Genomic DNA, 14,481 nt, shown 5'->3' with positions numbered 1-14,481 from the left:
GGATGTCCCAAATGGACCGACCAAATTCAGTCCGATCCAACGGTTAATAAATCAAAACTAGCACTTTTCTGAGACTACCTCATATGTGCGAAAATTATTTACTTACTCCAAGCTCCACTCACTAGCTCCTATATATAGGCTCCTCAAACTCCTTCACTCTAAAGATTAGTCGATGTGGGACTTCTATACTATGGTTTAATTTTCTAGAATATCATCCACACATACACACAATCACATACAAAAACATTATTAAAATAATAATAATAATTTGCCTATATCTAACTTCTAACTTCTTTTTTTTTTTTTTCTTAATACTAATATATTTATTTATAATTTAATTAAATACTAGATAAAAATAAGGATGTTACAGTAATGGTCACTTGGGAGGCACCACAATCTGGGTGGTGCAAACTAAATGTGGATGGGAGGGTATCGTGTGATGGAATAGCAGGTTGTGGAGGAGTTATAAGGGGAGATTGTGGGGAATGGCTGAGTGGCTTTTTAGTTAGATTAAATAATTGCAGCTCCCTGGAAGCTGAAGCATGGGCAGTCCTCGAAGGTCTAATATTATGCTGGGATATGGGGTTCAAAAGAGTTGAAGTGGAGACAGATGCTGCACAGATCACTGGAGCTGTGCTATTTATAACAACACGGTAATAGGAAATGTGCAAATATTCACAAGGATTAGGATGATGCTGGAAAAGACGTGGCAAGTGTAGGTGAAACATGGATATAGAGAGAGTAACAGAGTTGCGGATAAAATGGCTCACTTGAGTGCTCAACAAAGTGACAGGAGAAAGATTTGGTCCTTGCCACCTCCGAAAGTATATCAGATGCTCCAAGATGATTGTTCAGGATTAGGTGTCATTCGTAGAGTGAATATGTAACTTCTTGGGTTATACCCTCCTTCACCAAAATAAAAAGAAGGTAAATTGATTGAAGTACAATTCGAATTTGTTTGCTCCGATCCAATTAGAACACCTTTTTTGGTACATGCCTTTTTAAGCCTAGGCAAAAAAATAGTACTCATTCGGTACTTAATGTAAAAGCTAATTAACATATTTGAATAGATTAAATATATTAGTTAGATTAATTAATATGATATGTTTTTTTAAAAATATCCTAATCATCTTCTTTAATTTTCTTTCTCCATCTTCTACTTAATTATTGTTGAATAAATATTAATAGAGTTAATTTGATAAAAAATTAATAAACATGTGAAATAAATCTTACATATGAAACCAACATTAACTCTTAAATTAGATCCTATATTTAGCATGAAGAGTAATTTTTTAATTGAGTTTTAATTTCCTCACTTCTCAAAAGCATCTTAGTTCTGGACATTAAAAAATAGTCATTAAACACCACCCGCATCAAAGAGGAATAAGCATTTTGTTTGGGTAACTTATCTTAAATTATACTACCTTCCGTCTTTAATAGAAGAGTTAGTTTAATTTTTTATTTGGTTTTAAATATAAAACCCGAATCTACGTCATCTCTCATATTTATTCATTTTTTTAATATAGTATTTATTATAGTTACACAAATTAGATGTTTCATCAAATGTTAAAGCTGATACACTTGATTAACAAAAATATTTTAAAGAACAATACGTATTATTACAAATAAATAATTTAAATTTTTTTAATCTACTAAAATAATCAACTAGTTCTTATATTAAGAATAAAAATGTATATTTTTTTCAAACAGAAAAACTCAGATTAGAATAACAATTATGCGATCATTATGACCAGGAATAGTCATCAATCATATATCTCGCTTAAATGAAAAGCATGTAAGTCAAAAGAAATCTCACTTAAACAAACAAATGTTGCACCTTTTTTGGTCTGAACAAACACTATAACAGAAATATTTTCACATATTTTAATTTTAATCAATCACCTAACAATTCAAAAGAAAAGGGGGGCGGGAAGCCAGCTATCCACGTCAGCTAGAAACTTCATTAAAAATTGTTGTGGTCATTCCACCGCTGTGACTTGAATAGAACCAACAAATGTAATAACAGTAATAGCATGTTTTCAATTTGTGTGCCCATTGGTAACCCATAAAACACTTTGAGCCACCAACAGGGCCGCCAATCTGATCCGAATAGCTTATTCTCATTTCCTTTTAATTTTATCGAAAGGAACGGAGAATTGCTTCCGAGGTTGACTTTGTTCGTCGTTGAGATCGATTTGAAATTTCCCTCTGTCGTAGCATCCGATTGAAAGGGGAATCAATCATCGATACTTCCAATAGCGAGCAAAGCGAGCGAATATATGGCGTGCATTGTAAATTTCCCAGCACTTACAAATCCCAATCAGCCTCATGCTTCTTCTACTACCTGTCGCCTTTTCGCTGCTCTGCGAACTTGTCTAAGTCTCTTGCTTCCCAGCTTTCTTTCGTTTCTTCCTTTGATCATGGATTTGGCTCTGATGCCTCATTAGATTTCACTTGAAGAAGTCTCCGACGATGAAGGCTTTCAATTCTGCGGTATGTGGAGGTTTCTCATGTAAGTTCGCGTTTGTACGAATGTGGGTTTTTTTCCCTCTCCCGTCTGGCGAATGTTAGTTGAATTAGTATTGGGTTCACGTGAAATGTTTCAATTGGTCGAAAATTTTCACGTGAAATGTTTCAATTGCTCGAAAAATTTTGAAACTTGAGTTTCCAATCTTAAACTATTCATAATTAGAAATCCAGTACGTTCAGCATAAATATTTTGTTTTTGTTGTTATTTTCATAGGCTAATGTGATGCGTTAAGTTATCGCTAGGTAGTGGAGGGGGGAAAGAAGAAAGGATCAGTAGCACCTTCAATATGCGACTGTCCTTTCTGGGCTGACAATCTCTGTAACTTGGCAGATTGTTTGCATCTGTAAAGCTTGAGCCGCCGAAGATTATGATTTCTGGTGCTCCTGCATCAGGTAAAGGAACACAATGCGAGCTTATCACCAAGAAGGTATGTATTTCACTTTTGCTAATAGTACACCTCTTCTCGCAAGACAAAGCTGACCTAGTTGATTATAATAATTGTATATACTTGCAGTTCTAAATCATTTAATCTCTCTACAGCTGTTTGTATTGCAATGTATACTACTGAACTTTATATTTCGGTAAACACGGCATTCATTTTATCTTAATTATTTGGAAAAATGTGATTCAATGCAAACTCTGCACTATTGTGTTGAGGAAAAATTAAACGATAATTTATGTTCATTGCTTATTCATGTTAGTCAATTTAGTTTCCTCACCATCATTGTTTTTATTCATATTCCCTTTAAAAAAATTGCTGACTGGACAACATTTTGATAACTTTTATGTCATCAGTTAAATCAGAAACTTATAAATAACTGTAGCATTTGATTATTTATCATGTTGAATTTTTATGGCCTCATGCATCACAGAAGACAAAATAGGTAGTTGAAAATAAGAAGAGAATAAAATGGAATAAGTAGCCAAAATCCCACCAAAGTTTCTGTTAAAAAAAAACCGTATTCTCTTGAAGATGGACCGGCAGTCAGTTTTTTGGGCCTTTTAGATCCTTCATTAATATTTTGATTTTTGAATTTAATTGATCAACTGAAGTTTACAACTCCTTTTGTTGCCGGATTTCCAGTTTTGTACTGACCAGAGACAACAGTTTTCAAGTCAATAACTTGCTTGATGAAAGGAAAAAGGTTGTGATTAAGAGATCACATTAAAATTAGTTTGGTCTGGCAAATGCATGCTTTTGCTCTTTCTATTTTCTTCTAGGTGATAAGAATGATATGCCTTCACAGCAATTGCAAAGAACTAGTTTGATTTGGTTGTGATGTTTCAAGGAATCCTCCACATCAATTCGTATGGGTTTGAGTTTGATCTTGAATACCATTTTTCTATGTCGAAAACTAAACACCTTAAATCCATTATCCGGAGCATGCCTTTGCGTTATTGCTGCTATCTTATATTTCCATGCACTCGACTGTCTGCCTCTGTTTTTAAGATATTTAAAAAAGTTACTGACTATGATTTAAGTCTCTTATTTCTGGTTTCCTTGGAAAAGCCAGATTGAATCAAGTGCTCATCATATATGCAGTATGGTTTGGTGCATGTGGCTGCTGGAGACTTACTTAGGGCAGAAATTGCAACAGGAAGTGAAATGGAAAGCGAGCAAAAGAATATATGGAGAAAGGACAATTGGTCCCAGATGAAATAGTTTGTCATGGTAGGGGGAAAAGTTTCTATTCAAATCGTGCTGTTCGTGTCTGTGATATGTTGATGTTCATGCTGTAGATGGTCAAGGATCGTCTCTTCAAGCCAGACTCTAAAGAGAATGGTTGGCTTTTGGATGGATACCCAGGAGCTTATCACAGGCAACTGCATTCAAGAAATTTGGGTTTGAGCCAGATCTTTTTATTCTTCTAGAGGTATTTGTTGTTTTAGGAGTTGATAGTTGACATCATTTATCCGATAAAAGCTCACATTCTATATAAACTTATAATTGTACTTCTCATCTTTGAGTTGGTTAATATTCTTTCCTCAAGTAATTGTTTATCCAGACCAGCAATGATACTATATAAACCCTTGAGGAGTCCAACTGATACCTTCAGTTTTGTGATCATGGTACTTCTTTCATCCCCAACTGAAGTCATGCATCCTTGCCTGAGTAAGCCCAAAGAGAAAACCAAGAACCATAATGCGAACTAACAGTGAAGTAGAAGTTGGCTAACTATTTAACATGATTCACTTTCACTTAAGACACTAACATTGAGCAAAAAGTGACATGAACAAAAAGTGACATTGGTTTGACTTTGCTGGAGGGCCCTTTTACTTCAGCAGCCAGGGATCACAAACGTAATAAAAAATTTTCAAATGCAAATGCTTTTGTCATGACTTTTCACTTTAATTTTCAGGTCTCTGAAGATTTCTCGTGGAGAGAGTAGTTGGACGAAGATTAGATCCTGTTACTGGAAAGATATATCATTTGAAGTACTCTCCCCCCAGAGAATGAGAAATTGCAGCAAGGCTTACCCAACGTTTTGATGATACTGAAGAGAAGGCATGAATATGTTACCATAAATTTTCACATGCTTTGCGTCCATCACGACTCTAACCTTTCTGTTACAAAATGCTCTTTTTTATGACATTTAGAGTTTCCCACTCTTTTTGCAGTTTGCTTGGAGTTGAGTGAACAGTCAATTACACCCCCACTAAAAGTTCTCATTTATTTTCCTGTTTGGTTTCATAGGTTAAGTTGCGATTGCAGACCCACCATCAAAACGTAGAGGCAGTCCTTTCTATGTATGAAAATATAACCGTTAAGGTATTTATAAACAACCCCCCCCCCCCCCCAAACAAAAACAAAGGGAAAACAAAAAACACACATGCACAGACATAAATATGCGCAAGCACAATGATGCGATAGATACCTACATTTATGTCCAGTTGCTCATGTGTTCATGCTTTTCCTCCTGTGAGATTGATGTTATTGCCACTAGGGTTACCCATTGTTTTAGCCACTGATTGTTTGAATAGGCTTCAATGTGTAGGCTATATTGGGTAGTATGGATGTCTATGTGTCACCGTTTTATGATGCTGTGCTTTGCCCATCATCATTGATCACATACAATATGTATAATGAGGAAATGACGAGATTATACAGTTTTTCCTTTTTTTGTGCCCACTGCGTATTATCTTCCCTCTCCCGTCTCTGATTTTTGTCCTTTCTTTTCTGGACAAGCACTACTGGCAGTGCGGGGATAAGATTCCAAATGGTACTCGGACCTTCGGCAGCCATGTTTTTGGTGGCTTGCCATCTTCATTGAAAACTGTATTCTATCTGGTCGTGGCTGTCTAAATATGTTTCTTGATCACTCTTTGGTGCTTAAAATGTAGTAAAATATATTATATAGTTTAGTTTTCTTTGCTGTTTATAAAATATTTTGGTGATGAATCCTGTCGTATTTGCTTTTGTTGTCTTCAGATTAATGGAAATGTCTCCAAGGAGGAAGTATTTGCTCAAATTGATAGCGCAATTACAAATTTGTTAGAACAGAGGAAGGCTGCTTCGGGATCCATGGCAGCATAGGGATAACAAGGGACTACTTGCTAGGAATGTAGTTCTAAGCAACAAATATTACAAGGGGATAAGAAAGCCTTCGCGAAAAGTAAAACGCATTTTCTGGACTCACTAAGTTGCTGAAAGATGGACCTGCTCAAGTATGTTTCACTTTATTCTCTGGCAAAGCATTATGATATTGTAATAGGATAGGCATGTTATATGTTCAAAATAGCGTTGAATGGAGGATTTGGTGAAATGTTATTTGTTGATTCATGCTAGAGAAACACCTTAAAACCCATAAATTTTATATTCTTTGATCATATTATTCGCTTTGATGTAGGAATATAATAATGGATACGGAGATTATTCACAAAATACTTTTTTTTGTTTTGCTTGTAGATTATTTATTTAAATGTTTTCGTTAGAACATTTTTTTTAAAAAAATTATGTGGTGGTAAGTGTTGAACCAGTCAAAATACAATATATTGCTCATCTAGTTGTTTCTTATGAAATCTTTGTCAAACCAGTTAGAATATAAATTATTTTAGGTTGGGGATGTGAAATCAAGAAACAATTAAATATGAAAAATTAATTGATCGAAACCACACAATCACAGGAGAGAGAGAAAAATATTTGAAAAAAAAAACAAGGGACCAAAGTAATGTTCAAACTGACAAAAAAAAAACTTGTGTGGATGACACAAATTGAAGTAAATATATTAAACAAGTGACAGAATGGGAAAACTACAAAAGAGGATCAATATATAAACAATCAGCTTCCTTTGAAGTCTGAAGCTAAAGAAGATACACCTTCACAAGAAAATGAATAAGTTGCGCCTCTACTTCAAAAAAGGAAAAGGCACATCCTGACTCGTGAGGGACAAAGTAGGCTTCATTTGATCCATGGATCAAGTGAATCAACAACGGTAATTCACCAAAACCATAAATTGGTCCCCTCTAATTACTCACACCCCAAGAATTTATTGGCCTTCCCTTTTTCACGCCGTGTCCTAAAAGAGTTCTTGAAATAATAGGAAGTTGAATGAATGTGTGTTTTGCTAAGAATTTTTAACTCAAGTAGTACCCCACATCATATCTCAAAAAAAAAAGGACTGTGGATTCTATATTCTAAATAATTAAAATAAAAGACAAGTATATGATCAATCAATAAGAATTGATCATAGAAAAAGAAACTAATCCTTCAATGAAACAAATCAAGATTTGAATTTTTATTAAAAGATATGCCTGTATTTAATATATGACGGTGTTTTGAATAGAATTATCTCTAACGAGAGGATATCTATACATTAAAAAAAAAGAAGATTAGTGTACTAGTATGGAAAGTGGGTTAAATTGCCCAAATAATAATAATAGTAATAAAAGGAGAATGAATGTGGGTTTCAAAATATGCTTGTAGTGCTTGCTAAGTGACAAAAACATAGATGAAGGAATGGGTGATTCACTGATTTGTTAGGGCCATCCTCATGTTCCACCACCAGGTAAATGGATATATAAAATAATCTTTGAAAAAAAAAAAAGAAAAAGAAAAAGAAGCAATGGCCGCCCCATGAGAAGGACAGTGGGGGTAAGAAAGTCAAAAGGGAATGGGCCATCCACAGATGAGAAATTGCGTATTTGCTTACGATCCAAATCTGATGGGGTTTCCCTTTAGGAGGCAGTGGCTTTCACGGTGACCTCCATATTTGACCTGGGGGCCTTCTCCAACGCATAATTTGAGGAGCCAACATCAAACACTGTTCAATGCCTTATCCATCAGAATCGATCAGATCAAACCCCATCATCGCGGGAATGAATTGGTAATCTGCGTTAATGGAAATCGTGATTTTTTTTTTATCATACTTGTTTTTATTAAAGAAATAATAAATATCTAAAAACTACTAAAAATATCAATCAATCAATATCAATACTGTAAATAAAATCAAAATCACAGGTAACTATCCACACATTCCCTCTTGCCCTTGATTTCTGTGCATTTTTTCTGTTTTTTTTTTCCAATTTTACTAACCTTTCTTACCCGTGCAGTGTGAGTGAAACCTTGTCCAGTGTATACATTATTATATTAATGATTTTATAATTAAGCGGCATGGAAAATTTTTTATAAATGCAATTAAAAAATATAATCATCAAAAGATTTTCCTAACAAGTGAGTAATATGGACTGATTATCACTTTTTTTCCTGAAATTTGTCATTCAACACTATTTATGAAATTTCACAATAATTTCCCTATTAAACATATTTATTTCATATTATAGGACATTCTTCATTCCTTTGCTCGTCCTCTCACTCATTTTCATTTCCATAAAAAGGATTTCTTCAAGCAAAATGCAATCGGCGCCTACAAATTTTCAACAATGTTCATTTTAAAATCTTAATCCTTCATGTTATCCAAAAAAAAATGTAACCTTTCATCATATTATGAATTATATAAAATTTATAATTCATAATGTTATTAGTAAGTATAGACAGCATAGTTCACCTTGAATATTCAAGAAAACAAAGGGATTCTCTCTCTATATATACCACTTTAGGTTATTAATATAAAAGTTTATTTTATTTTTATTTTGGTTTTAAATATAAAACTCAATCTACTTTGTCTTTTATATTTATTTTTTAAATAATCCTTATAATAATAGTTGTTATAGCTAATATATTTGAGTAGTAGAAATATTTTACAAAAATAACATATTTTTTATATACTTAAATTAATTAATTAGGTTTATATTTAAAAAAAAAAAAAAGAAGCAGTGGTATAATCAATAATGAGCTTGTTTGTCAAGTCGCTTTGGGAGGTAATCGCGCGATATCAATGAGAAATCGTGTGATTGATGAAATAAAGCCCAGATAAGTCAAAATATAAATTGGTTACTTATGCTTTTCAATCGTGGAGAGAAAAAAGTGAGAAGTGTTAAGAGGTGGAGAGAAGTTAAAATAAAATAAAATTAATTGATCTGCAAGTCCTTATAATTTTAACTAATTTTGAATTAGGTTCTTATAGTTTTTTTTTATCAAGTTCTTATACTCTTAGCTATTTTTAATTAGGTCCTTGAATTTATTTTTCTTTTTATTAAGTCCTTATAATTTCACTAAATTTTAATCAGGTCCATGTAGTTTTAAATTTTATTTATTAATTAAATATAAAATTAATTAAATAGATTAATACTGAAACATAAAATATTGATAATTAAATTAAATTTATAATTATATAATAAAAAAAGTAATATAATTAACTAATACAGGAAATTTTTTAGAACAATTAATATTTTCTCGCTGGCAAAAATAAAATTATTATAATAATTCATTATTTTTAGAATATTGTTTTTATGAACTAATATTAAATAACATGTACTATTTTGTGTTAATAGAATAGTATTATTAGAATTTATAAAATAAAAATAAAAAATTTAAGGACTTAATTAAAATAAAATGAACTTATAAAGACTTGATAAAAGAAAAATAAATACAAGGACTTAATTAAAAACTAGTAAAAGTATAAGGACCTGATAAAAAAGAAAAAACTATAAGGAAGTAGAAGGACCTGATAAAAGAAAAAATATAGGGGCCTAATTCAAAATTAGTTAAAGTTATAAGGATTTACAAATTAATTATCCAAAAAAAATTGGGTTTCCACCTTTGAGAAATTTTTACTCTTTTTAATTCTTATTACAAGCTAAAAATAATTTTATGAATAATAAAAATTATTTAAAATTAATTAAAAGTAATAAATAGGTTACAAATACACTTTTGATTTCAAATGCTCCTCCGATCATATTTATAAGCCAGAAGGAAATTTTTCTTAACCTTACTTATGAGTCACCTTTTAAATTTTTAATATGAATATGTTATTTTATTTTTTATTTATTATAGTATAAATGATTATTTTTGAAATATATATTAAATAGAGATAAAGTGAAAAATTATTATATTTAAAAATAGAATCAATACAGTTTAATATTTTTCTTAATATGTGTAAATTATATTAAAAGTGCCTTATAAATAAGATGAGATGAATATGTCCTTATAATCCAAACAGTTTTTTTACTCTACAAACTAATTTTTATAAAAGTCAATCTGAACACAAATTATCTTATTAATTTAATTTTTATATAATCTTTTTTTAAAAAATCAGATTTAAAATAAGTTTTTTTTTAACTGCTAATCAAGCAGACCCAATGTAACACATGCAATTTGCACAATCTTCAGAACTAGACATGGTGCTCCGGTAAAAAAAAAAAAAAGAACTAGACATGGTCCGGGTCTGGATCCTCTCAGCGGCCTCCCTCTCAACGTCCCTCAGCGTCTCAATATGATGCGTCCAGATTGATCTAAAAGCTCATAATATGCCACATCATCATGCTATTAAAATTAAAAATAAATTTGACTATTCTTTTGGAATGGAACACCTAAATTTTTGGACCTACTCCTCTCGTTCTATTTATAAGATAGAGAGAGAAGATTTTTTTTAATTCTATTTATAAGTCAATTTATTAAATTTTTATCATGAACATACCATATTATCCTTAATTTATTATAGTGTATATAGTTTTTTTAAAATGTGTATATATTAAATAGAGATAAAATGAAAAAGTTGCTATATTTTAACAAAGAGTTAATACAGTTTAAGATTTTCTTGATTTGTGTAAAATATAAAAGTACTTTATAAATAGAACAAGAAGTACTTATTTTAACTGTAAAATTTATTGGAGTCTCTCGTCAATTCTCTAGTTGAAATAAGCTACGTGCAAAAATTGGATATTCCATAATAAAAAAATCTTAAAAAAAAAAATCAAAGCTGGTAAAAAATTTTACAACATAAATAAAACTTATTTTAATTTTTAATAGCATAATAATATGTCACATCATGCGCTCTCAGATGAATCTCAACGGCCATAATTTGGACGCTGAGGGACGCTGAGAGAGAGGGACGCTGAGAGAGAGGGCCGCTGAGAGTATCCTCTTCCGACATGGTCCAGCCCTGTGAGTGTATCGACATTCGTGATTCTGACCTCACATCGCACTCAATACAGTCGTCGCATGTTCATTCGCCCCGGCACAAGATTCCAGCGAGACCAGGATTCCCCTGCTTCACTTTATGGAGTTCAAGAGCGCATTTCCTCAACTTTTCTTGCAGCGATCGACCATGGCGATAATATCTCTGTTTTCTCATCTTTCTCCTATATGCTGCGACGGTGGTGTCTGCTGATCTCCGACCAGGGTTTTATCAGACCACATGCCCTGACGCCGAATCCATTGTCCGAGACGTCATGAAAAAAGCCCTAATCAGGGAGCCCAGAAGCGTGGCCTCCGTCATGCGATTCCAGTTCCATGATTGCTTTGTAAACGTGAGTCGCTCACTAGTACTCTTTCACTGTCCCTTGAGAAAATCTTCAATAAGACAAGACTGAATCTTTAAACGGTGTGAGATTTGGATAAAACAATAGATTGAATCTGATGAAAACCTCGATTTGTGAAGGGTTGTGATGCTTCGATGCTCCTGGATGACACGCCAACGATGCTGGGAGAGAAATTGGCGCTGTCGAATATCAATTCGCTGAGATCATATGAAGTGATCGACGAAGTGAAGGAAGAACTGGAAAAGGCATGCCCCGGAGTTGTTTCGTGTGCAGATATCATCATAATGGCCGCCAGAGACGCCGTCGCACTGGTACTTTCTAACTTATACCTTCACCTTCCTTGCCCCACACACACATCTGAAAATCGGCCTGCGATTTTATCAGAGAATTAGTTAATGAATTGGTCATCACTTGTCTCAGTCAAAGAAAACTCTAAACAAGTCAAAATGATTATTGATGGATTTTAACATTTTTAGTTTGATTTTCCAAAACACCTCAATAGAAACACGCCTTAATTTTTTTTTAATTTTTATACAACGGCTTAATCTGATTCAAGAGTATATTACTATTCTTCTTTCATATATATATATATATATATTTTCAGATCTATTCAGTAAAAATTAAAGTAATTTTTTTTTACATGAATATGATGCAAAATTTCAGGATTTAACCCGTTTATTTTTTTAATAATAAACTAAAATATGCAGTACTGCATCAAACTTTGGCTAAGTTGCACATAACTATAACAACTCTCCCAAATTTTCTCTTTTTATCAATAGCCCGATCATTATTGCATCCATTTGCATTTACTGCGCGATATTATGCAGAACTAAGTCTTTGCACGTCTATCTAAAATTTTTATTCACCTTTTTTTAGTCATATATGCCAATAATAGTTCTTAAACATGGATTGTAGACAGGAGGGCCTGATTGGAAGTGAGGTTGGGAAGACTGGACAGCCTAAGTGCTAGCCAAGAAGACTCAAACAACATAATGCCCAGTCCAAGAGCCAATGCGAGTGCCCTCATTGATCTCTTTAAAACTTTAACCTAACCATCAGAGACCTTGTGGCCCTCTCAGGATCTCACTCCATAGGCCAAGCCCCGTTGCTTCTCCATCATGTTCAGGCTCTACAACCAGTCTGGGTTCTGGAAAACCTGACCCTGCCATTGAACCATGCTTCAGAGAAAAGCTTGACCAGTTATGTCCCCTCAATGTCGACCAAAATGTCACAGGTGACCTTGATGCCACACCCCGTGTGTTTGATAATCAATACTTCAAGGACTTGGTTCACGGCAGAGGGTTTTTGAACTCTGATCAAACACTCTTCACTTTCCCTCAGACTAGAGGCTTTGTGAAACTCTATAGTAGGGATCAAAGTCAATTCTTTAAAGATTTTGTTAATGGGATGCTGAAAATGGGTGAGTTCCAATCTGGTCGTCCCGGTGAGGTCCGGAAGAACTGTCGAGTGGTCAATGGTCATTCTGATGATTTGAAGCTGGAATGATATAGGAAAGACAATAGAGGGTACCATAGAGATGTTGTTGTGGGTATTATGTAGTTTATGTGAAATAATAATATATGCAATTTCCAGTATTGATGAGAAGAGTGTTTGGATAGGTTATACCAAAAACTAATTATGGTCTAGTTTAGAGAATTTACAACGAACAAGGAGATGAAGTATCACTGTTCACATTTTAAAAACAAATTATGGTCTAGTTTAGAGCATTTACACCGAACCATAGGAGATGAAGTATCACTGTTCACATTTTAAAAACAAAGTCCTTATAAATTTTATAATGTACATTGACCTGGCAATTTTTAACAGTGCAACATTCTCGTATTGTGAGCGTCAATAAGGTTCTTACTGTAAAAATATTATCGGGATGTTTTATCGCAAAGAAAGTATATCGTGTCAGCATTGCGTCCGTGAAAAATCTATTCTGCGCTAGACATTTCAGAGCCTTTTTTTTAATTTATATGATAACTCAATTTAATATTTTTGTTCTACCTCTTTATCCTAAATATAACATCTAATTACAAAAGATTTTATATTAAGAATGTAGATGATATTTTTGTATGAAAAAATAATAGTGTGAAGTTATTCCTCATAACAGACAATATTAAAATTTAGATTTCTATAAGATGAAAATAAAAAAACTAATATAAAATTATATTTTGAATTGAGGGATATCAATCACTATGAAAAGGACAAAAAAAAAAAAGAGTTAGCCAATATACTGAATTAGCAAGGTATTTTAGGAATGACAACACTTATTTATTATAAATAACCAACTTAACTTACTTCCTTAATCTCCTCAAAAAAGTCAATTGGTCTTATATTAGAACCGGAAGTATATTACCCAATTTATAATTTCTATTATTTTTACTGTTTGGTTAGACAAGACAAGGAAGAGCACGGAGGTTTTCATGAGTTCCCATTTTGCAAAGATGAAAAAATGAGGTTGAAAATTTGTAATAGAAAAAACGATCGAAACGGATTAATTTAAAATTTGCAGCCTTCCTTTGCCTTTTTTTTTTTAAAAAAAAAGAATCAAATGTGTAAATTCTAATTATCCTTCACAACTTCATCTTGTATGCTAAAAATAATTCCTCTACATACGTTAAGGCTCTCTGGAGTCATCAAGCATGCTGATTCAGACAACAAAGTGAATAGTATTCCTCCGTCTTAAATATAAGATTACAAAAAGATTTTATATTTAGGGCCGTCGGAGTAGTTTTTTTTTTTTTTGGGGTGGGTGCGGGGACCTTGAAGTCAAGAATAGACATTGAAACTTTCAAATTATCAGATCGGCTGCCAAGGAGTTCTCGGTAAACATGAACTCGAAAATATTGAAACTTAGCTTGGACTGACCAATCAGATCTTATGGAAGCCAGATAGTATGCCAAACAAGCATTAATCCTTTCCAGATTACAAAATGCCAAAACTAGCCCTTCCCCGGCTATGCTGATAATTGCAGGAGCAGCACAGCAGCAACGAGGTCATTTTCCCTACTTATTGCCAGGAAAGTAATTATTATTATTTCAGTCAAAAGTGTCTCCGTTGCTTAA

At 32.9% G+C, this 14,481-nt stretch overlaps 1 protein-coding gene and 1 pseudogene across 1 annotated transcript; both read left to right on the top strand.

Moving 5' to 3' along the window:
- The first annotated feature begins 372 nt into the window (after positions 1-372).
- On the top strand, positions 373-6,416 carry LOC114733393 (adenylate kinase, chloroplastic-like; annotated as a pseudogene).
- A 4,802-nt stretch (positions 6,417-11,218) lies between these two features.
- LOC114733391 (peroxidase 17-like) lies at positions 11,219-13,056 on the top strand (the record flags this gene model as incomplete). Its single annotated transcript, XM_028920851.1, is given in 7 exon segments — positions 11,219-11,398; positions 11,530-11,721; positions 12,326-12,341; positions 12,344-12,451; positions 12,454-12,512; positions 12,514-12,552; positions 12,554-13,056. Coding segments are annotated over 7 exon segments (957 nt in total), but the record flags the coding sequence as incomplete, so codon positions are not given.
- Between the last annotated feature and the right edge of the window lie 1,425 nt (positions 13,057-14,481).

This window comes from Neltuma alba, unplaced genomic scaffold (genome assembly GCF_004799145.2).
Source record: "Neltuma alba isolate B1F8T4 unplaced genomic scaffold, ASM479914v2 tig00012996_pilon, whole genome shotgun sequence".
Lineage (NCBI taxonomy): Eukaryota > Viridiplantae > Streptophyta > Magnoliopsida > Fabales > Fabaceae > Neltuma > Neltuma alba.
The sequence above is the reverse complement of the archived record's forward strand: the minus strand, read 5'-3'. Positions and strand labels throughout refer to the sequence as shown.